This window comes from Pongo abelii, chromosome 17 (genome assembly GCF_028885655.2).
Source record: "Pongo abelii isolate AG06213 chromosome 17, NHGRI_mPonAbe1-v2.0_pri, whole genome shotgun sequence".
NCBI lineage: Eukaryota > Metazoa > Chordata > Mammalia > Primates > Hominidae > Pongo > Pongo abelii.
In genome coordinates, this window is record NC_072002.2 from 95,428,167 (window position 1) to 95,453,050 (window position 24,884).

Genomic DNA, 24,884 nt, shown 5'->3' on the forward strand with positions numbered 1-24,884 from the left:
GGGAGTACAATTTAAGATAAGATTTGGGTGGGGACACAGAGCCAAACCACATCATTGCACCCCTGGCCCCTCCAAATCTCATGGCCTCACATTTCAAAACCAATCATGCCCTCCTAACAGTCCCCTAAAGTCTTAAATCATTTCAGCATTAACCCAAAAGTCCACAGTCCAAAGTCTCATCTGATACAAGGCAAGTCCCTTCCACCTATGAGCCTGTAAAATCAAAAGCAAGCTAGTCACTTCCTAGATACAATGAGGGTGTGGGTATTGGGTAAATACAGCCGTTCCAAATGGGAGAAACTGGCCAAAACAAAGGGGTTACAGGGCCCAAGCAAGTCTGAAATCCAGCGTGGCAGTCAAATATTAGGGCTCCAAAATGCTCTCCTTTGAATCCAGGTCTCATATCCAGGTCACGCTGATGCAAGAGGTGGGTTCCCACGGTCTTGGGCAGCTCCACCCCCGTGGCTTTGCAGGGTACAGCCTCCCTCCCAGCTGCTTTCACGGGCTGGTATTGAGTGCCTGTAGCTCTTCCAGGCAAACACTGCAAGCTGTTGGTGGATCTACCATTCTGGGGTCTGGAGGATTGTGGCCCTCTTCTCACAGCTCCACTAGGCAGTACCCCAGTAGGAACTCTGTGTGGGGGCTCCGACCCGACATTTCCCTTCAGCACGGCCCTAGCAGTGGTTCTCCATGAGCGCCCAGCCCCTGCAGCAAACTTCTGACTGGACATTCAGGCATTTCCACGCATCTTCCGACTGGGCGTCCAGGCGTTTCCACGCATCTTCCGACTGGGCGTCCAGGCGTTTCCACGCATCTTCCGACTGGGCGTCCAGGCGTTTCCACGCATCTTCCGACTGGGCGTCCAGGCCAGGCGTTTCCACGCATCTTCCGACTGGACGTCCAGGCCAGGCGTTTCCACGCATCTTCCGACTGGACGTCCAGGCCAGGCGTTTCCACGCATCTTCCGACTGGACGTCCAGGCCAGGCGTTTCCACGCATCTTCCGACTGGACGTCCAGGCCAGGCGTTTCCACGCATCTTCCGACTGGACGTCCAGGCGTTTCCACGCATCTTCCGACTGGACGTCCAGGCGTTTCCACGCATCTTCCGACTGGACGTCCAGGCCAGGCGTTTCCACGCATCTTCCGACTGGACGTCCAGGCGTTTCCACCCATCTTCCGACTGGACGTCCAGGCGTTTCCACGCGTCTTCCGACTGGACGTCCAGGCGTTTCCACGCATCTTCCGACTGGACATCCAGGCCAGGCGTTTCCACGCGTCTTCCGACTGGACGTCCAGGCGTTTCCACACGTCTTCCGACTGGACGTCCAGGCGTTTCTACACGTCTTCTGACTGGACGTCCAGGCGTTTCCACACGTCTTCTGACTGGACATTCAGGCATTTCCACACATCTTCTGAAATCTAGGCAGAGGTTCCCAAACCCCAAGTCTTGACTTCTGTGTACCCTGAGGCTCAACACCAAATGGAAGCTGCCAAGGCTCCTCGTTACTTATGCAAATTTCTGCAGCCGGCAAGAATTTCTCCTCAGAAATTGGGTTTTTCTTTTCTGTCACACTGTCAGGCTGCATATCTTCCAAACTTTAATGCTCTGCTTCCCTTACAAAACTGAATGCCTGGCTGGGCGCGGTGGCTCACGCCTGTAATCCCAGCACCTTTGGGAGGCCAAGGCGGGCAGATCACCTGAGGTCAGGAGTTTGATACCAGCCTAGCCAAGATGGTGAAACCCCGTCTCTACTAAAAATACAAAAATTAGCCAGGCGTGGTGGTAGGCGCCTGTAATCTCAGCTTCTCGGGAGGCTGAGGCAGGAGAATCGCTTGAACCCAGGAGGCAGAGGCTGCAGTGAGTTGAGATCGCGCCATTGCACTCCAGCCAGGGGGAAAAGAGCGACACTTCATCTCAAAAAAAAAAAAAAAACAAAAAAAAAACTGAATGCCTTTAATGGCACTCGGTCACTCTTGAATGCTTTGTGCTCTGCTGCTTAGAAATTTCTTCCACCAGATTCTCTAAATCATCCCTCTCAAGTTCAAAATTCCACAAATCTCTAGTGCAGGGGCAAAATGCCACCCATTTCTTTGCTAAACCCTAACCCTAACCCTTTGCTCCAGTTCCAACAAGTTCCTCATCTCCATCTAAACCACCTCAGCCTGGACCTTATTGTGCATATCACTAACAGGCTTTGGTCAAAGCCATTCAACAAGTCTCTAGGAAGTTCCAAACTTCCCCACATTTTCCTATCTTCTTCTGAGCCCTCCAATCTGTTCCAATCTTGCTTGTTACCCAGTTCCAATGTCACTTCCACAGTTTCAGGTATCTTTTCAGGTATCTTTCAATGCCCCACTCTGCTGGTACCAATTTACTGATTAGTCCATTTTCACATGGCTGATAAAGACATACCGAGACTGGGAAGAAAAAGAGGTTTAATTGGACTCACAGTTCCACATGGCTGGGAAGGCCTCAGAATCATGGTGGGAGGTGAAAGGCACTTCTTACATGGCGGCAGCAAGAAAAAAATGAGGAAGATATGGAAGTGGAAACCCCTGATAAAACCATCAGATCTCATGAGACTTATTCACTACCACGAGAACAGTGTGGGGGAAACTCCCCCCATGATTCAAATTATCTCCCACCAGGTCCCTCCCACAACACATGGGAATTATGAGAGTACAATTCAAGATGAGATTTGGGTTAGGAAACAGCCAAGCCATATCACTGCACCTGCCCCATCTCCACCAGACAGACTGGACACAAGGCCAAACACGCCCACACCAGCATTCATGGGCAGGATCAGAGGCTCAGGCAGCTGAGGAGAGGGTCTAAGATGCATGAGGGCATTTAGGAAGCAGCCCATCCCTGAGTGGTGTCCTTCCTACAACCCACGGGGCCACATCCCTGGGGAACTGCTACCAGCTCGTGGTGCGGGACAGGTGAGTGTGGGCTCATAGGTAAACCCTCCTGAGGGACAGACCTCCTTGCACACAGGGACCTGGGGCTGCTCATCTCCTGAGTAGTGGAGTGGAGCCTCCTCAACAGTGAGACCCTGAAGGGACAGACCTCCATGCATGCAGAGTCCCCAGCTGCTCATCTCCTGACGAGTGGAGTGAGGCCTCAACAGTGAGACCCTCAAGGGATAGACCTCCACACACGCAGGGACCCCAGTTTCTCTTCTCCTGAGGAGTAGAGTGGGGCCTCCTCAACAGTGAGACCCTCCAGGGACAGACCTCCACGCATGCAGGGACCCCAGCTACTCATCTCCTGAGGAGTGGAGTGGGGCCTCCTCAACAGCGAGACCCTCCAGGGACAGACCTCCATGCATGCAGGGATCCTAGCTGCTCATATCCTGAGGAGTGGAGTGGGGCCTCCTCAACAGTGAGACCCTCCAGGGACAGACCTCCACGCACGCAGGGACCCCAGCTGCTCATCTCCTGAGGAGTGGAGTGGGGCTTCATCAACATACGATTTATTTCAATTGCATCTCTCTGATGTCTGCTGCTCCTGTCCATGCAGACACAGTGTCACCTTCCAGGCAAACTATCCTACCTCTGACAAAGGGGAACATTCATGCAAAGTTTTTAAACAAAACAAAGCCACCTGAGGAGGTACAGAATTTAACATTCAGCATCAATCACTCATGCGCCACCGCATAGCTGGTGACTGGAACCGGCGGGCCTCACACAGGGCCCAGGAGGCCTGTCCCCACAGCTGGGCCTGCACTCCCTCTCATTCCTGCACCAGTACAGGTGCTGATGGGCCCAAGGTGACTGCAGGCCATGGGGGTCAGTGCCACTTCCTCCCCCTCATGAAGGACCACTCTGAAGCCAGATAAGTTTATTTTGTCCCAAGGAAACACTCCCTTATTATTGCAGACACCAGCAAGGCATGAGGTCAGGACTGTGGGTGGAAAGCCAGTCAGGGAGGCCCCTGAGCCATGGGACACAGGTGCTAACATTGCTTTTGTTTCCAAATCCTCTAGAACAGCTGACCACCTAAAAATGACAGCTGTAACAGCCCCAAACTCCTCTTGCACAGCCTTAACCAGGAACCTCAGGGGCCTCAGCCCCGCACTCAGGTCCCCAGAAAGAGGCCTCTTGAGGGCTTATGCATAGGCGTACTGTCCATCCTGTCTCAGAAGCAAAGGCAAAAAGAGAGATCTGACACCACAGAACTGACTGATTTATAACCCAGCTTTTGACAAGCGTACTGACGTGATAAGACAGAAAATAAATGCACCCACTCAGCAGGCAGGCTTTTAGGAGGAGCAGAGAAATTCACACAGTGCTCTGACGGCCCTCGAGACACAAAGGCTTCACGAACACCCTCCCGTGAGTGTAGAAGGGATGAGCTGCCAGCCAGGCAACCCAGGCACACCTCCCAGGCTGAAGGTGGAGTGGAAGCTCTTGGCCCTGCGGGTGTCCACAGCTCACCATGAGTGAAGCTGCTGTGAGGTCTTCATTCCACACATCAAGTTCAGGCACGTTTTCCAAGAAAGACTGTCCAACTTTCATTGTACACAAAGGGCCCCAGCACAGCGATGTCCTGGACCTCTGGCACAGTGCCAGCCCTGTTCTCATCTCAGGTCCCAGCTTCTCCCCCAACATCTGGCCCACCAGAGGGACCCCAGAGATTGGTCAGGAAATGCATAAGAACAGCCAATTAAACCACACAATTCGAAGAAAGGTTGGGAAAGCCCTTCACACATCAGCAGTGGGGACCTTAAATTCTGTAAGATAAAGGATCTTTTCTGATTTTGATTAATCAACAAATAGCTAATAAGTTGTGGTTCAAGGCCTCCAGGACCTACAACTGCCTCACCCCAAATCCAGACAGGGGTCACAGTCTCTGTGTACACCAGAGCCAGGAACAATTCCAATGCTGAGTCATAGGTAAGATCAATGACCGAGATCACCCCCATAGGGCAGACTTGCATCACTGAAAGCCGGTATTAGTGGGGCACGGTGGTGTGCACCTGTAGTCCCAGCTACCCGGGAGGGAGGCTGAGACAGGAGGATCCCTCAATCCCAGGTGGTCGAGGCTGCCATGAGCCATGATTGCATCACTGTACTCCAGCTTGGGCAACAGAACAAGACCTCATCTCATAAATAAAGCCATCATCCTAAGTGGCTAAAGGTCATCAGCATGAGTGTCCATGTGAGTAGTCAAAACAGAAAGCATGTTATGTGCTAAAGAGAAGCATGCCCATGTGGCCACTAGAGGACATGGGCAAGAACATCTGCTGGGAACAGCCCCCACCTCCATCGGCAGGACACACCTAAGCTGCGGTTCATTCACACAATGGAATACTAAGTCTCCATCAGAAATAAGGTCTACTGATACATACAACACAGATGGATCGTGCAGACATGACACTGAACTAGAGAAGACAGAAAGCACTCAACCTAATAATAAAAAACTGGTGTGGCTCTAGTCAAGATGGCCGAATAGGAACAGCTCCAGTCTACAGCTCCCGGCGTGAGCGACGCAGAAGACGAATGATTCCTGCATTTCCAACTGAGGTACCGGGTTCATCTCACTGGGGATTCTCAGACAGTGGGCGCAGGACAGTGGGTACAGTGCATCGAGTGTGAGCTGAAGGAGGGCAAGGCATCGCCTGACCCGGGAAGCGCAAGGGATCAGGGAATTCCCTTTCCTAGTCAAGGAAAGGGGTGACAAATGGCACCTGGAAAATCGGGTCACTCCCACCCTAATACTGCGCTTTTCTGATGGTCTTAGCAAATGGCACACCAGGAGATCATATCCCATGCCTGGCTCAGAGGGTCCTACGCCCACAGAGCCTCGCTCATTGCTAACACAGCAGTCTGCGATCAAACTGCAAGGCAGCAGCGAGGCTGGGGGAGGGGTGCCCGCCATTGCCGAGGCTTGAGTAGGTAAACAAAGTGGCCAGGAAGCTCGAACTGGGTGGAGCCCACCGCAGCTCAAGGAGGCCTGCCTGCCTCTGTAGACTCCACCTCTGGGGGCAGGGCATAGCTGAACAAAAGACAGCAGAAACCTCTGCAGACTTAAATGTCCCTGTCTGACAGCTTTGAAGAGAGTAGTGGTTCTCCCAGCATGCAGCTTGAGATCTGAGAATGGTCAGACTGCCTCCTCAAGTGGGTCCCTGACCCCCAAGTAGCCTAACTGGGAGGCAACCCCAGAGGGGCACACAGCCGGGTACCCCTCTGAGACAAAACTTCCAGAGGAACGATCAGGCAGCTACATTTGCTGTTCACCAATAATCGCTGTTCTGCAGCCTCCGCTGCTGATACCCAGGCAAACAGGGTCTGGAGTGGACCTCCAGCAAACTCCAACAGACCTGCAGCTGAGGGTCCTGACTGTTAAAAGGAAAACTAACAAACAGAAAGGACATCCACACCAAACCCCATCTGTACGTGACCATCATCAAAGACCAAAGGTAGGTAAAACCACAAAGATGGGGAAAAAACAGAGCACAAAAACTGAAAATTCTAAAAATCAGAGCACCTCCCCTCCTCCAAAGGAACGCAGCTCCTCACCAGCAATGGAACAAAGCTGGACGGAGAATGACTTTGACGAGTTGAGAGAAGAAGGCTTCAGACGATCAAACTTCTCTGAGCTAAAGGAGGAAGTTCGAACCCATGGCAAAGAAGTTAAAAACCTTGAAAAAAAGATTAGACGAATGGCTAACTAGAATAACCAATGCAGAGAAGTCCTTAAAGGACCTGATGGAGCTGAAAACCACGGCATGAAAACTACATGATGAATGTACAAGCCTCAGTAGCCGACTCGATCAACTGCAAGAAAGGGTATCAGTGATGGAAGATCAAATGAATGAAATGAAGTGAGAAGAGAAGTTTAGAGAAAAAAGAATAAAAAGAAATGAACAAAGTCTCCAAGACATATGGGACTATGTGAAAAGACCAAATCTATGTCTGATTGGTGTACCTGAAAGTGATAGGGAGAATGGAACCAAGTTGGAAAACACTCTGCAGGATATTATACAGTAGAACTTCCCCAATCTAGCAAGGCAGGCCAACATTCAGATTCAGGAAATACAGAGAACGCCACAAAGATACTCCTCGAGAAGAGCAACTCCAAGACACATAATTGTCAGATTCACCAAAGTTGAAATGAAGGAAAAAATGTTAAGGGCAGCCAGAGAGAAAGGTCGGGTTACCCACAAAAGGAAGCCCATCAGACTAACAGCTGATCTCTCAGCAGAAACTCTACAAGCCAGAAGATAGTGGTGGCCAATATTCAACATTTTAAAAAAAAAGAATTTTCAACCCAGAATTTCATATTCAGCCAAACTAAGCTTCACAAGTGAAGGAGAAATAAAATCCTTTACAGACAAGCAATTGCTGAGAGATTTTGTCACCACCAGGCCTGCCCTAAAAGAGCTCCTGAAGGAAGCACTAAACATGGAAAGGAACAACTGGTACCAGCCACTGCAAAAACATGCCAAATTGTAAAAACCATCGAGGCTAGGAAGAAACTGCATCAACTAATGAGCAAAATAACCAGCTAACATCATAATGACAGGATCAAATTCACACATAACAATATTAACCTTAAATGTAAATGGGCTAAATGCGCCAATTAAAAGACACAGACTGGCAAATTGGATAAAGAGTCAAGACCCATCAGTGTGCTGTATTCAGGAAACCCATCTCACGTGCAGAGACACACATAGGCTCAAAATAAAGGGATGGAGGAAGATCTACCAAGCAAATGGAAAACAAAAAAAGGTAGGGGTTGCAATCCTAGTCTCTGATAAAACAGACTTTAAACCAACAAAGATCAAAAGAGACAAAGAAGGCCATTACATAATGGTAAAGGGATCAATTCAACAAGAAGAGCTAACTATCCTAAATATATATGCACCCAATACAGGAGCACCCAGATTCATAAAGCAAGTCCTTAGAGACCTATAAAGAGACTTAGACTCCCACACAATAATAATGGGAGACTTTAACACCCCACTGTCAACATTAGACAGATCAACGAGACAGAAAGTTAACAAGGATATCCAGGAATTGAACTCAGCTCTGCACCAAGCAGACTTAACAGACATCTACAGAACTCTCCACCCCAAAATCAACAGAATATACTTTCTTCTCACCACCACACCACACCTATTCCAAAATTGACCACATAGTTGGAAGTAAAGCACTCCTCAGCAAATGTAAAAGAACAGAAATTATAACAAACTCTCTCAGACCACGGTGCAATCAAACTAGAACTCAGGATTAAGAAACTCACTCAAAACCGCTCAACTACATGGAAACTGAACAACCTGCTCCTGAATGACTACTTGGTGCATAACAAAATGAAGGCAGAAATAAAGATGTTCTTTGAAACCAACGAGAACAAAGACACAACATACCAGAATCTCTGAGACACATTCAAAGCAGTGTGTAGAGGGAAATTTATAGCACTAAACGCCCACAAGAGAAAGCAGGAAAGATCTAAAATTGACACCCTGACATCACAATTAAAAGAACTAGAGAAGCAAGAGCAAACACATTCAAAAGCTAGCAGAAGGCAAGAAAGAACTAAGATTAGAGCAGAACTGAAGGAGACAGAGACAAAAAAAAAAAACCCTTCAAAAAATCAATGAATCCGGGAGCTGGTTTTCTGAAAAGATCAACAAAATTGATAGACTGTTAGCAAGACTAGTAAAGAAGAGAGAAGAATCAAATAGAAGCAATACAAAATGATAAAGGGGATATCACCACCGATCCCACAGAAATACAAACTACCATCAGAGAATACTATAAACACCTCTACACAAATAAACTAGAAAATCTAGAAGAAATGGATAAATTCCTCGACACATACACCCTCCCAAGACTAAACCAGGAAGAAGTTGAATCTCTGAATAGACCAATAACAGGCTGTGAAATTGAGGCAATAATTAATAGCTTACCAACCAAAAAAAGTCCAGGACCAGATGGATTCACAGCCGAATTCTACCAGAGGTACAAGGAGGAGCTGGTACCATTCCTTCTGAAACTAAAAGAGGGAATCCTCCCTAACTCATTTTATGAGGCCGGCATCATCCTGATACCAAAGCCTGGCAGAGACATAACAAAAAAAGAGAATTTTAGACCAATATCACTGATGAACATCGATGCAAAAATCCTCAATAAAATACTGGCAAACCAAATCCAGCAGCACATCAAAAAGCTTATCCACCATGATCAATTGGGCTTCATCCCTGGGATGCAAGGCTTGTTCAACAAACACAAATCAGTAAATGTAATCCAGCATATAAACAGAACCAATGACAAAAACCACATGATTATCTCAACAGATGCAGAAAAGGCCTTTGACAAAATTCAACAACGCTTCATGCTAAAAACTCTCAATAAATTAGGTATTGATCAGACGTATCTCAAAATAATAAGAGGTATCTATGACAAACCCACAGCCAATATCATACTGAATGGGCAAAACCTGGAAGCATTCCCTTTGAAAACTGGCACAAGACAGGGATGCCCTCTCTCACCACTCCTATTCAACACAGTGTTGGAAGTTCTGGCCAGGGCAATCAGGCAGGAGAAAGAAATAAAGGGTATTCAATTAGGAAAAGAGGAAGTCAAATTGTCCCTGTTTGCAGATGACATGATTGTATACCTAGAAAACCTCATCGTCTCAGCCCAAAATCTCCTTAAGCTGATAAGCAACTTCAGCAAAGTCTCAGGATACAAAATCACTGTGCAAAAATCACAAACATTCTTACACATCAGTAACAAACAGAGAACCAAATCATGAGTGAACTCCCATTCACAATTGCTTCAAAGACAATAAAATACCTAGGAAACCAACTTACAAGGGATGTGAAGGACCTCTTCAAGGAGAACTACAAACCACTGCTCAATGAAATAAAAGAGGATACAAACAAATGGAAGAACACTTCATGCTCATGGGTAGGAAGAATCAATATTGTGAAAACGGCCATACCGCCCAAGGTAATTTATAGATTCAATGCCATCCCCATCAAGCTACCAATGACTTTCTTCACAGAATTGGAAAAAACTACTTTAAAGTTCATATGGAACCAAAAAAGAGCCCACATTGCCAAGCCAATCCTAAGCCAAAAGAACAAAGCTGGAGGCATCACGCTACCTGACTTCAAACTATACTACAAGGCTACAGTAACCAAAACAGCATGGTACTGGTACCAAAACAGAGATATAGACCAATGGAACAAAACAGAGCCCTCAGAAATAATGCCACATATCTACAACTATCTGATCTTTGACAAACCTGACAAAAACAAGAAATGGGGAAAGGATTCCCTATTTAATAAATGGTGCTGGGAAAACTGGCTAGCCATATGTAGAAAGCTGAAACTGGATCCCTTCCTTACACCTTATACAAAAATTCATTCAAGATGGATTAAAGACTTAAATGTTAGACCTAAAAGCATAAAAACCCTAGAAGAAAACCTAGGCAATACCATTCAGGACATAGTCATGGGCAAGGACTTCATGTCTAAAACACCAAAAGCAATGGCAACAAAAGCCAAAATTCACAAATGGAATCTAATTAAACTAAAGAGCTTCTGAACAGCAAAAGAAACACCATCAGAGTGAACAGGCAACCTACAGAATGGGAGAAAATTTTTGCAATCTACTCATCTGACAAAGGGCTAATATCCAGAATCTACAAAGAACTCAAACAAATTTACAAGAAAAAAACAAACAACCCTATCAACAAGTGGGCGAAGGATATGAACAGACACTTCTCAAAAGAAGACATTTATGCAGCCAAGACACATGAAAAAATGCTCATCATCACTGGCCATCAGAGAAATGCAAATCAAAACCACAATGAGATACCATCTCACACCAGTTAGAATGGCGATCATTAAAAAGTCAGGAAACAACAGGTGCTGGAGAGGATGTGGAGAAATAGGAACACTTTTACACTGTTGGTGGGACTGTAAACTAGTTCAACTATTGTGGAAGTCAGTGTGGCGATTCCTCAGGGATCTAGAACTAGAAATACCATTTGACCCAGCCATCCCATTACTGGGTATATACCCAAAGGACTATAAATCATGCTGCTATAAAGACACATGCACACGTGTGTTTATTACGGCACTATTTACAATAGCAAAGACTTGGAACCAACCCAAATGTCCAACAATGATAGACTGGATTAAGAAAATGTGGCACATATACACCATGGAATACTATGCAGCCATAAAAAATGATGAGTTTATGTCCTTTGTAGGGACATGGATGAAGCTGGAAACCATTATTCTCAGCAAACTATCGCAAGGACAAAAAACCAAACACCACATGTTCTTACTCACAGGTGGGAACTGAACAATGAGAACACATGGACACAGGAAGGGGAACATCACACACTAGGGCCTGTTGTGGGGTGGGGGTAGGGGGTAGGGATAGCATTAGAAGATATACCTAATGTTAAATGATGAGTTAATGGGTGCAGCACACCAACATGGCACATGTATACCTATGTAACAAACCTGCATGTTGTGCACAAGTACCCTAAAACTTTAAGTATAATTTAAAAAAAAACTATTTTTTTAACCAGAAGTAAAAAAAATAAAAATAGAAATAAAAAACTGGTCTGGCGATAGAGACCCTAATAGTGGTTACCTCGGGGGTAGGTACTCACTAGAAAAGGGCATGAAGGAACCTTCCTGGACGCTGGAATGTTTTGCATCTTGACCACCAAGCCGTACACTTAAGACGAGTGTACTTCACTGTAACACACTGACTGAACACAGCAGACACTGTCGTTGGGCTAAGGGGGTCTGGGACAGCTTCCTGAACAGGCAGTGATCTGAGCCCTGCGGCAGGAAGGCAAGGCTGAACTTCCACTGGCAAGAGCAGGAAAGGATCGGCTTGCTGGCAGGTCACAGAATCAGGGGGAGGGGCGGGGGGGGAGGTGGGAGGTGACAAACTAGTAGTTTCATGTAGGCCACGTGGGAGGGCCTCGGTGCCCAGGCTGAAGGCATCCGTACTACGGTGGTTTTCAAACTTTTTAAGCAGCGAAAGCCTTTTCTTCCCCCCAAGTGAAATGCTACACGTGTATCTCAAAACAAAGCAGATCTGCTCTGGTTGGGGCTGGGAAGTGGAGCCCTCCCCTCTTAGACTCCTCTGCCACAGTCTATGAAGTATGGGACGGGTGACTGATGTGAAGGGAGAATAAGGGAGAGGTGGGCCAGGGGCCAGGGTGCAGGAGTGCACGTCCTTAGACCCCAGGAACATGGGAGCAGTAGGGAGAAGAGGGGGTCGAAGGTACCTGATGACACAGCTGTACCGGAAGTGCCCTGGTCCAGCCACCCCATTCCCAGTGGGCTGGTCCTTGGAGCACCTGAGCGTGCCCAGGCAGCTCTGCAAGAGGAAGTGTGTAGGGCTGATGGTCTACAACAGGGGTACCCTGGGCCACACTGGAAGAAGAATCATCATCTTGGGCCACACATAAAATGCACTAATGACAGCTGATGAGCTAAAAAAAAAATTACCAAAAAAAAAATCTCATAAAGTTTTAGGAAAGTTTATGAATTTGTGTTGGGCCACGTTATTCAAAGCCATCCTGGTCCACATGTGGCCCACAGGGCATGGATTGGACAAGCTTGGTCTACAAGGAAGGGGCACAAGCACCGCTGGAGCTGCTGAGCTGGCAACAAGCAGGTTCCTGGCCTATCTCTAAGTGCTGAGAAACTCAGGAGGTGCCAACAGCAACAGAAATAGCTATGTGGGCTTTTAATTTCCAAAGTACCTCACCTTCTCCCCTCACCTACAGCACTAGCGCCACTTACCTTCACAGGATGGAGAGGGCAAGGCCACTGACGCCTCTCAGGGATGCCCCGGCAATAAGCCAACTGGCAAATCAATGTATCAATATATTTTAATTGTTAAAGAAAAGAAGCTTATTTGGCTCACAGTTCTGCAGACTGTACAAGAAGCATGGTGCCAGTATCTGTTTCCGGGGAGGGCGTCTGGCTGCTTCTACTCACAGTGGAAGGTGGAAGGGGAGCCGGCATGTGGCAAGAGAGGAGGCAACGGGGGAGGAGTCAGGCTCTTGTTAACAACCAGCTCTTGCTAGAACTCATAGAGCAAGAACTCACTCATTACTATGAGGATGGCACCAAGCCATTCATGAGGGATCCACCTCCATGACCCAAACACTTCCGTTTAAGCTCTACCACCAACATCGGGGACCAAATTTCAACATGAGGTTTCGATGGTCAAATATCCAAGCTATAACATTCTCCCTGTCCCCACAAATCTCATGTCCTTATTACACTGCAAAATATAATCATCCCTTCTCAATAGTCCCCAAAAGTCCTAACTTGTTCCAGCATCAGCTCAAAAGTGCAAGTAGTTGTCCCTTTCCTCAAAAAGTAATTTTCTAAATTTGCGTAACAGACTGTTTCTGAACCAGTAGCTGTCAGGAAAACCCACTTGTTTTTCATCTGAATTCGACCCAAGGAACACTGATTGTGTCTCTACTATAAACAAGGCACTGCTCTTCCCACCTCCAATGTTGAGCTCTTCCTTACACAGCACGCCATTAAGAAACGCGGCTAGGGTTCTAAACTGGCCTCTGAAAACATGTGGGGAAGATTAAAGAGCCCCAAATAAGGACAAGTGGGGACTGGACCCTATCTGCCTCTGGGAGCTATGGAGACCTGGCCTAGAATCTCAAACCACCTCACACAAGCATCACTGTTGCTGATGCAGAGACTATCAGAGCAATTTCAGGGGAGACTCAACACATTGACTGGTCTTGCTGGGTGGTGGGATGACTGGGCTGCACCGGAAACCTCCGATTTCAAGGAGACGTGAAGCTGTGGATCTGGTGATAGCTTGATTATCAGGACAAAGGACACTCCACCTCACCCAAATCTGCCCACTTACCTGACTGAACCTTCACTGGTGTTTCTAAGGCAGGGATGTTGTACGTTTTACCCCAGCACATGCCCTATGCCTGACACAAAGTAATTGCTCAGTAAATGAGTAAACAAATATATGGATGAGATCAGACTTTGAAACAACAGCTACTGAATAGAGGACTTCCCGTGAGGCCATGCAGCAAGAACCTTCTACAGTGATGCAAGAAAAATAAAACTTCTCCCCACAAAACACAAGACTAACCCTCCCAGCTGTTTCTTGCAAGCTCCAGATTCAGACAGCTGAGGGAGTCTCTCACCCTATGCACGGTGAGCTGGGAATGTGTGCACCTGTGTCCTGGTTTGTATTTCATTCCTTATTGGATCCTGAGAGGGGCGTGAGCCTGCTTCCGGCAGCCATGGACAACTGGTGGTTCCCATTCTAGACTTTGGAGCTAGACTATCTGGGTTCCAACCTCTCTTATGAGCTTTATGACCTTGGGCAGGTCAGTGAAGCACGCTGTGACTCAGTTTCCTCTTCATCTGTATAGTGGGTGTGATAAAGGAACCCTTGTTACAGGATTGTGATGGGCATTAGTGAACTATCTGCAACTGCAATGTATTTAGGATGGTCCCTGGCACATATATACACATATATTGGAGGGGCATTAAGTAAATGTTATTAATACTTCAGAACACAACCTCTGCACAGCAGGCAACGTCCAGCCTGGGGGACTCGGAGCAGGGCCGCAGGGTGTGTGTTGGGAAGAGGCTGGGGGCTACACAGGAGCATGTACCTCCCCAGGGTCATGGTGCAGTAGAAATTTGCCCAGAGGAAGTGGATTTGACATGTAAGCAGCCAGGTGAACAAGTCTAACCACCTGGGAGGTTCTGCTGCTGTCATGCCAGGCTCCCTTCTTGCTGCCTCTAAAGGTCATGGAGACCCCTTTATGGGAAAAGATCAGGATGCCTCTCCCCTTTGTACTAATTCTGGACATGATTCACAAACGCCAGAGCTTCTGAGACCTTGAATGGCTGCATCTCCCAGTCCCTGATATTCCTTCACTTCCCTAAAATTAGGGCCTTCTATCTGAAATGCCATGGGTCCTAGGAAAGGGCTCTACCCCCTGGCTAGCTGGGGTGCCCACCTGGAAGGCCATCACAGTCTCCCAGGCCACAGACCTGCAAGAAATTGGCAGCCTCCGGGGGCAGTGACGCCATCAGTGCCCCCCAGGCTGACTCTGCACTTGGGTCCCTGGTAAGTCTCCCTAAGATGTGACTTCCCAAATCAAGTCACTGAACCTGTTTAAGCACAGACATGCACAAATACAACAAAACTAAAGTCTTAAAAGGGTGTAGCTGACACACACAGGTGAGTCAAACCATGTCCAGGCAATTCTTAACTGGCCCACAGGAGGCAAGTGTCAGCCACCCAATGGGGAGGTCTGGCTTCAGCTCCATCCCACCGGCTGTCACACATCACACAGCTGGAAGGGCATGTTCCTGCAGCACCATGGCAGCCAATGGCCTCAGACAGCAATAAGATCTTGGGGACCAGAGGAGATATACTAACACAAAACACTGCACGCTTGGCTGTCCTCAGGAGAACCTGGCCAGCCAGTGCATCAGCCAGCCCACCAACAGGCTCCTCATACCCTTGTCATCCTAGAGGGCCCAAGTTTCATGCCTGGGGGCAAGGTCACAACAATCTCAGAGCCAGTCACCCTCAGCACCATCTGCACTGATTGGAAACATTGCGAACAAGAAGCTCCCATAACTCATTAACTCCCAAGAAAACTAACAGAGAAAAAGGATTCAGGACAAAACCAGGCAGTTAAAAATAAATATACAAATAGCCAATAAATACAAAACTTTCAACTCTCTAATAACTTAAGAGATACAAATTAAAACAATGGGATACCATTTCACTCATCTAATTGGGTAAGAATGAGAAAATGCCCAGCGCTAGGAGGAGCAAAGAAGAAAGGGATGGGGAGAAAGAGACAGATGAATGAATAGCTATGAAACAGCATCTATAAATTGGTAAAATAAACTTTCCAGAAGAAAAGTAGAAATACGTACTCAAAGCCTTTAAAAGCACATACTTTTCCCAGGTGATGTCACTTCCAGGAATTTGTGCTAAAGATCAGTAAGAATTTTGCACTGGTTTAATATAATCAATAATCTTTACATATTTTATATGTGTATATTCTATATATAATCCTTATATAAAGACTTAAAGATGTTATTTACAGCACTGTTTACTATGGAAAAAGTTGGGATTAACTTAAGATACTGGTTAGTCATGGTTTAGACATGAACAGGGATATGATGCAGTCTTTTTTTGTTGTCTAAAAATATTAATGACATGAAAAAACACTTGCAATACATGATAAGTTAGAGGGGAAGCTGGCTACATCATGACATGCCTATTTGACCCAAATTCTGTAACACAAGAGTGCGTCCATCATACATGCACACAAAAGACCAGAAGGCCAGAGGCAACATTTAACAGTGGCTCATCTTTGGACAGGAGAGCTACCAATGGTGTTTGCCCTTCTTTGTGCTTGGCTGTGGTTTCTAAATTTCCTACAATGACACTGTGTTAGCTTAGAATCCAAAAAAGCCCCAACATTATTTAATAAGGAAGCACAAATGGGATGAAAACCTTCTCCCTCAGATATAATTAACACGACAGACAATCTGTGCCGAACATAACTGTGGCACCAGCATCATGACAAGTGCCAATAAGATGACCAGAAACACCAAGAAGGGGTCGGACAGAGAAAGCTTGGTCTGGCACAGGCATCCAGAATGACTTTGTAGAAGAGGGAGCTGTCTAAGAAGGTCCTCAGGATAGGGCAGATTCTCAGAGAAAGCATTTCAGGTAGGGGAAGCCACAAACTAGGGACACACAGGCCAAAGAAAGCGTGGGCCAAGGGCATGAGCAGTGGGCCATCTATGCTCGAGTCTGAAGGAACTCAGGGCTCTGGGCTGAGCACACTGCTAGGACGGGGGGTAAGTTGTGTTTCTCTGGATTTTTCAAGCTTATGCAGATGACAGTGGAACTGACGAAATACTGATATAGTTAAAGGCGTTGCTAAGTTCATAGTAGCACTGTGTTGCTTGCTATCTTCTCCTCATACGAAAATTCATCTCCATTTACTGCCCCCTGTAAACCCCTTCCAATCCCAGCACTGGCTTTTCTGCTACATTCTAAGGTGGCCAAGGACTCTTGCTTTCCTCCACCTGAAACACCCTAAACCTCTGCATAGCTCCTCCCTCCCCACTGCAGGTCCTGTGGAAGGAGAGGCAAAAGTCAAAGCTAAGTGCGAAAAAGGGTGGTCCCACGAACAGAACTAGGTAATCGGAAGTACGTACTGCTGCTGGTTTGGTGAGGAACAGATGAATCACTAGAATTAAGGTAAAAACGTCTGGAGAAGTATAAGGGGCTGCAAAATGAGGAAGAGCCATCAGGTCAAGATCAAGATCATACGCCCCCTTGCGCACACACACCAGCATCCTGTCCCTAAGCACTGGGGACTGACCATCTGTGGCAAATGGTTAATGACAAAAATTCTGAGAGAACCTAAGGCAGTTTTCCAACCTAATATCTTAAAATGCCAAAGAATTGTGACCTGCAGTATCTAACTCAAAGCGCTCTTGTATTCAATGCGTTTCATCTTGAGAGGTAAGCAGAAAAGGTATCATACCCATTTTACAGATTAAATAACCGATGCTTGGAAAAGTTAAATGACTTGCCCAAAAGCTCACAAATGCGGTAGGTGGCAGAACCCAGGCTGGACTTAGCTCCCCAGACGCCATTTTCCCCACAAACCAAACCACGGTGTTGCGGTGCTACATTTAGGTTGTCATAAGGCTTTGCTGCTATTTTGACAACATTGGCTCCCTATAGAGATAGATGCCATAGTAACAAATATTAACCATAAAGTGGCTAAGTGGGAAGCTGTGCGCAGAAGGAAGAGCCACAGGACCCTCTGGACAAGCAGTAAGTTCAGCCCCATCATGGTGGGGAGGGCACAACAGCAAGTCCAGTAAGGCCCAGGTCAGTGTGGCCCTTCCAAGGACACCCAAGTTCAACCAAAACTTTGGCGCTGCCACTCACCTCCAGACAAGCATCTGCTGCATCTGAACTTGAATCCATGCTTGGGGTGTGAGGCAGCACCCCTTCTTTGCCAAGTGGAGGTGGCAGAAGCAGGCAGGCTGACACCCCAGGGAAGGCAGAGGCAGCCTCTGTAGTGCCAGCAGCCCAGGACTGCAGGATGAGGCCTGGTGAGGGCATGTCCTCCAGACTTACCCTGTGCCTGGTTGAGGCCTCTGATTCTCTGGAGCTATGTGTGTGAGGAGGCAGCCACCCTCTGCAGAGGGCCAATGAGCACAGAACTGAGTCTAACGTTCGTGTTAACCAACCAGTCCTCCCTGGTTAAACAGCTGCTGTGAAGGGCAGCAGGAAGGATCCTAAGATGAAAGGGGGAAACTGCTCTGCACCTTGTGTTGGTGGTCACACAACCGCACAGACCTAGGCGTACACGAATGAGTGTGTTACGCTGCTGAGACCCACTAAGGTCTGTGTCCAGGATAGGACAGTGTGCTAGTCACACGAGATACCACCATCAGGGAGGCTGAGCAAAGAAAGGCTCAGAGGCTGAGAACATAGACCTCTATAGTCTCTCTCACAGCTACTTGTGAATGTACAATAATCTCTAAATAAAAAGTTAAATAAGATTACATACCACACGTGCTTACTGGCTACTGTACTAGATAGTGCAACTCCAGAGAGCTGTGTTCCCACTGAGCTAAAGAAACCCCCCGCCCATGCTTGTGGGCTCTTCCCCTCACCTAACCCACAGCTGGCACACTTGATTTGGGGGAGCTGGGGGCACTCCTGTGCTCCAGAGAAGATGGGTGTGGGGCCGAGGTCATGCGGCAAGGGTAAGGACAGGATCTTATGATAAATAAGGGATTCATTAAAAGACCGTGTACCCCTAAGTAGAGAAGCAGGCTGGAGAGGCGGCCATGCTGTTGCTGGGACACCTCCCCCCCCTCAATCCTCTGCAGACACCCTGGAAATCCTACTCCAAAGGTCAGAGCAGCACAGCGAGAGGGGGCTGTTAGACTTGCCTCCCCAGAGACAGGGGAGGGAACACCCGCCCTGCGCCCAAGATAGGCACACAGTTGGGGGTGCGGGCTCCCACTCCGCCGTTAGAAGCCTTTCCCACAACTCTGAGAACCGGGGTGCGAGGAAAGAAAGGGCGAAAGGGCCGCTCAACTCCCAGAGAGTAGCCAGCGAAAGACCCGAGGGGCCCCCTCCCGCAGGACCCCGAACAACTGCAGCACCTCCTCAGCCCGCGGGGTCCACCAAAGAGACCCTCACAAACAATAGCATCTGCGGCGAAGGAACCACCCCCGCAAAGGGCAGAAGCGCCAGATCCTACCAGCCAATTACCCAGACGCGCATCGCGACCCGCAAGTTCGGGCACGCTCCGCCCGGGCGCAGGCAGCGGGAGGGGCCGGGCACGCCCGTGGGGGTGGTCTGGGTACGGGTCTGATCCGGGGGAGCGCTCGGGAGGGGTCTGGGTCTGAGCCGGGGGCGCGCCCGGGGGGAGTGGGCTGGGTCTGGGGCGGGGGCGCGTCCGGAGGTGGGGGAGTCTGGGGTGGGGGCGCGCCCGTGGGGGTGGGGTGGGGTGTCTGGCCCGGGGACGCGCCCGGGGAGGCGTGGTCTGGGTCTGGGCCGGGGGAGAGCCGGGTGCGTGCTCTGGGTCTGCGCCGGGGAGCGCGCCTGGTTCCTGGATGTTTGGTACCGAGCGGGTGGGGGACGCCGGGCTCGGAGCCGGCGGCAAGTCTCCTCCTGGCCGGTAACGAGCCTCCTTTGCAGCCTTGAAGGCGCCTTAGCCAGGACCATCCCACGGCCCGGGCCCCCAGAGCCCCCCCACGGCCCCGAATCCGAGCAGCCCCTGGCCCTCAACTCGCCCCGGAAAGGCCGCCCTCCCCTCCAATGTGTGGCGCGCCCCGATCGCCTCTCACTCGTGGAACAAAAGAGCAGCTCCCGCGGAGCGGGTCCAGAGTCTGCACGGACTGTCCGCTGGCCCTCGGCCCTCTGAGCGCCGCGGCTGCCGGGCTTTGTGTCCGCGCGGGGGGCGGGAAGGACGGCCGGGGTCCCCAGTGCGCGTCCCGCGGAGCGGCGCGCGGCGCCCGAACTCGAAAGTTGTCGCCGGCGCCTGTCGCCTCCACGCCGCCCCAGTCCCCTCCGCGGGGCGCCCCATTCATTAGCCAGGAGACTGGGCGCAGGGCCGCCGGGCGGGCGGGGGGCTTACCTTGCTCTTGACTTCCACTGCGCTGCAATCGTAGAATCGCAAGGTCTGAGACTTGTGAAAACTCCGGTTCATGGTTTCGGCCCCGGTCAGCCTCGCCGTCGCCCTCGCTCCTCAGGGGCCGCAGAAAGACTCCCGGGGGCGGCGCCCCCAGGCCCCGGCCCCGGCCCCGGCCCGCGCTCTCTTGGCCGGCGGGCTGCTCCCGGTGCTGCGGGCCCGAGCTGGGCTGGCCGCGCGCCTCAGGGACTCCAGGGGCCGCGCGCGGGAGGAGCGCGGGGGACGCCGGCGCGCGCCGCCCCACCTCCCGGCGCCCGCGCCCGCGCCCCGCCCCCGAGCCCCGGAGGCCCCGCCCATATCCCCGCCCACAGCCCCGCCCCGCGCTCCGGAGGCCCCGCCGCGCCACGCCCCCACGCTGCAGCTCCGCGTCGGATCGCCAGTGGGTGTGCGCCCTCTTGTCCACAATCCCAGAGCCTGGGGAAAGGAGCATCGCGGCCGGCCCAAGGCGTCTGGTTTTGATTGCCTCCACCGAGCAACCTAGGATAGGGGTTGATTTTTGCCATTGTTTTGGGTAATATTCAAGTGAGGAATGCTAACGAGAACCACTGGAGACCTGATCTCAAAAGGCATCACCTGTCAGTACTAATTGTCAAGTTGTTGATGGCCTGGGAGAAGGGTTTTATCAAACAGGCTTAGAGCAGCCTGGCCAATACGGTGAAACCCTATCTCTACTAAAAATACAAAATTAGCCGGGTGTGGTGGGGGGTGCCTGTAATCCCAGCTACTGGGGAGGCTGAGACAGGAGAATCGCTTGAACCCGGGAGACGGAGGCTGCAGTGAGCCGAGATCGCATCACTGCACTCCAGCCTGGGAGAAAGAGCGAGACTCCGTCTCAAAAAATAAAAAATAAAAATAAAGGCTTAGAGGGCTTTATTAGATTGCCTATCTTTAGGGAGAGGATCAGAAGCACCTGCCTGATGCGAAAGGAGACTTTTTTCTAAGGCAGCTAGAAAAAGAGAACCTGTTAAAACAAAGCATCAATTACTAGCAGCATCAATGAATACTTACCAGTCAAGAGGCCTCTGAAACGGGCTTGCTGAAACCAAAGATACAGCCCTTGCCCTTGAGGAATTTGTGATGAAGTTCAGAAGACAAGACAGTTTTTTAAAAATCATTGTGATGTATACTATGAACTGTAATCTACAAGCCATATAATTATAAATCTCACCATACATTCATTGCAAAAGAAACCTGCAGAATATAAAGAAGTGAAAAAACCTGTAAAAATTACCTGTAGTCATGCTACTCAGCAATCAACTGTATTAAACTTTGGTGTATTTTATTTTCACTTATTTTTGTGCATATATATTTGTATATTTTACAAAGTTGTGACCATGCTGTTTATCTGGTTTTACAACTTGCACTTTTCACCTTATGCTATATAATGAACTTTTTTTCCTTCTAAAAACAGGGTCTTGCTATGTCGCCCATGTTGTAGTGCAATGCCACAATCACAGCTCACTGCAGCCTCAAACTCCTTGGCTCGAGCAATCCTTCCACCTCAGCCTCTTGAGTAGCTAGGACCACAGATTTGTGCCACCACACAGACTAATTTTATTTTTATTTTTGTTTTATTAAATGTTCTTAGAGAAGATGTTTTCTAAAAGGTGCTTATATGAATATAGGCATAATTTATAATCATTTCATTATTGTTGGATATTTAAGATGTTTCCACTATTAAGCTTTTATATCATACTGTGTTTTAAAAATTTGCTGATATTCAATGTTTTAAATTGACTTCTAAAATTAGAACTACTAGGCCACAAACTACATACCTCTAAAGCGTTAACACAAATTACTTTCATAGAAATCTGATTTTCCCTTATTTTTGCTAAGTATTTACCCTGTTATATGCTGGGACTTAGTGCCAGGGAGTACCATTACAAAGCCACTGAGTTATAATCACTGCCCTTTAGAGAAATGCTAGGCTGGCCAGAGGACCAGATATGTAAACAGAGTTCCAAAACAAGGCACATGTGCAGTAAGTAAGCAAGCAAACAAAAAATGCCAAGAGACACACACTTGGCAAGCAGACTGTGGACAGAGGTGCTGACATTCTTTCAAGGGAAATTTCCTAAACTGAATGCAAATCTTTGGATTTGAGAAAACTCACAGGCTCAATGCTGAGTGCAAGTTGCCAATTACAGTGGGCAACATTGTTTCGTGGTTAGAGGAGGCTCAGTAATATCCCCAGGGAGAAGCTCCAACTGACACATTTTAAGAAATGCAGAGACAAAGGACTGTGTGGAGGAATGAACAGCATTGTAGGCAATGAAGGTGGGAGTGGGGTCCACCCAGCAAGTTTGGGGCTTTGGAGTGGGAAGACGCTTTTTAAAGGAAAGGCTGGAAGGCTACAGAATTTCAAGTAGCCCTAGACTTGGCTTCTGGACCAGGTTGATGAGAGTGAGATCATTTTGTCAATGCCTATGGCTCAGAGTGTGGTGTAAGGCCCCAAATCTGCTCCACCTGGCACTTGTTAGCAACACCCCACCCCAGACCCACTGAATCAGAATCTGCACTTGAACAAGATCCCCAGGTGATTCAGGTCCACACTGAAGTTTGAGAGGTGCTGCTCCTTTATCTTAATCATCTGTTGCTCCACAGTTCTTGATTGGCATGATCTGCAGGCAAAAGCAGGAGGAAAGGGTGGGAAAGCTTGCTGTTGCATGTGGAGCCTGAGTTTCCAGCTGAGACTTGAACTGGATTTGCTAGGGCTTTGAGCTCTAGGTTGAGTCGGGTATAGACCAAAGAAAATTAACTGTGCCTTCAGCTGGAAAGGCTTTTACACAATACAGCAGCAAGATTGGAAAAAACAAAAACCCTCTCCTACCAGACACAGTGGCTCACACCTGTAATCCCAACACACTGGGAGGTTGAGGCTGGAGGATTGCTTGAGGCCAGGAGTTTGAGACTAGCCTAGGCAACATGGTGAAACCCTGTCTCTCCAAAAAATAAAAAAAAAATTAGCTGGGCATGGTGGGACACACCTATAGTCCCAGCTACTCAGGAGGCCAGGGTGAGAGAATCGCTTGAGCCCAGGAGGTCGAGGCTGCAGTGGGCTGTGATTGTGCCACTGCACTCCAGCCTGGGTGACAGAGAGAGACCTCACCTAAGCAAAAAGAAGGGAGGGAGGGAGGAAAAGGAAAAGAAGAAAGAAAGAGAAAAGAAAGGAGAGAGAAAAAAGACTCCTCAGATCCTGGCCTGATCGCCTGCCTTTTCACACAACCAGGGGGTCATGGGAGCCTCTGAGAGGCTGACTTGTTTCAGACAGAAAATGAGAGAGAAAATAGGAATGGGTAGAGGTTAAATCTTCCTCAAATCATGGCTTCTAAGAACCCATCTAATAACTGAACCATCAGGAGCAAAAAGGAAGTATGTTGTGGACCCAGTAAAATGTATTCCTTGACTGCGGGCAGTGGCTCACGCCTGTAATCCTAGCACTTTGGAAGGCCCAGAGGGGCAGATTGTTTGAGACTGGGGAGGCTGAGGTGGGAGGATTTCTTGAGACTGGAAGGTCGAGTGTGTGGTGAGCTGTGATCATGCCACTGCACTCCAGGGCATAGCAGAGCGAGACCCTGTTGAAAAAAGATGAGAGCAGGTTCTCTTATGATGAGAGCAGGCTCTTTTATGATTGAACATTTGTTACTATTGTATATGTCCTAAGAAAACATTCTCTAAGATAATTTTGTTGGGTAATAGGAAAGCATTGCTGTAACATTTGAACCAGCAGGCTGTTACATTTGCAATGCATTCGAATATATTTTCAGATGAGGCAGGCAAAGAACTGATATTCAATTGAAATAAGGAAATGGCAGAGTAGTTATGCCTTATTATCACCTGATTCTCATCTAAAGGCATCCCTTATTTTTACCCTTTACTCTTCCCCTGCTCAAAGAGGCCTCCTCTGCCTTTTTTTTAAATTTTCATTTTTGAGATGGAGTTTCATTCTTGTTGCCCAGGCTGGGGTGCAATGGGGCGATCTTGGCCGACTGCAACCTCCGCCTTCCGAGTTCAAGCGATTCTCCTGCCTCAGCCTCCCAAATAGTTAGGACTATAGGCATGTGCCACAACGCCCGCCTAATTTTGCATTTTTAGTAGAGACAGGGTTTCACCATGTGGTCCATGCTGATCTCGAATTCCTGACCTCAGGTGATCCACTCGCCTCGGCCTCCCAAAGTGCTGGGATTACAGGTGTGAGCCACTGTGCCTGGCCTCTTCTGCCTTTCTGATGCAGTAATATCTTGACTCTCAATGGAAGCTTCATGCCCAAACTGACTTACCAGTAGCTCTTTCAGCAGATGGTATGTCGGCCAGAATAGAATGAATTCCCTGCATTCCGGAGCCATGTGGATGTCATTGCTCACATCCGCCCACATCCTACAAAGTGGCCCTGGTTTCATCCCCTAGATTGGTGCAAAGGGCTCCCTCCTCAACCAGCTTGCGGTTTGACCTGCATGTCCACCCGCAGGTGGAAGACAAAGGGCAGGTGGTAACCCTTACCCAGCTGTCTCTGACTTTGCATTAAAACTCTGGGACACTTTTACAACATACAAATAAAAGCACCTAGAACATGAAGCACAGTCTTTGTTCCAAGTATTACACTAAGCATGGATTAGAGTCTCAGGA

General features: G+C 48.5%; 1 protein-coding gene across 1 annotated transcript in view; it reads right to left on the reverse strand.

Moving 5' to 3' along the window:
• Positions 1 to 20,461, reverse strand: part of PARD6G (par-6 family cell polarity regulator gamma) — a 102,616-nt gene extending 82,155 nt beyond the window's left edge. Inside the window, exon 1 of the mRNA XM_024236088.3 lies at positions 20,205 to 20,461. Coding sequence (XP_024091856.1) covers positions 20,205 to 20,276 — 72 coding nt within the window. The 5' untranslated portion in view covers positions 20,277 to 20,461. The remainder of the gene's footprint in view (positions 1 to 20,204) is intronic.
• Positions 20,462 to 24,884: the final 4,423 nt, after the last annotated feature.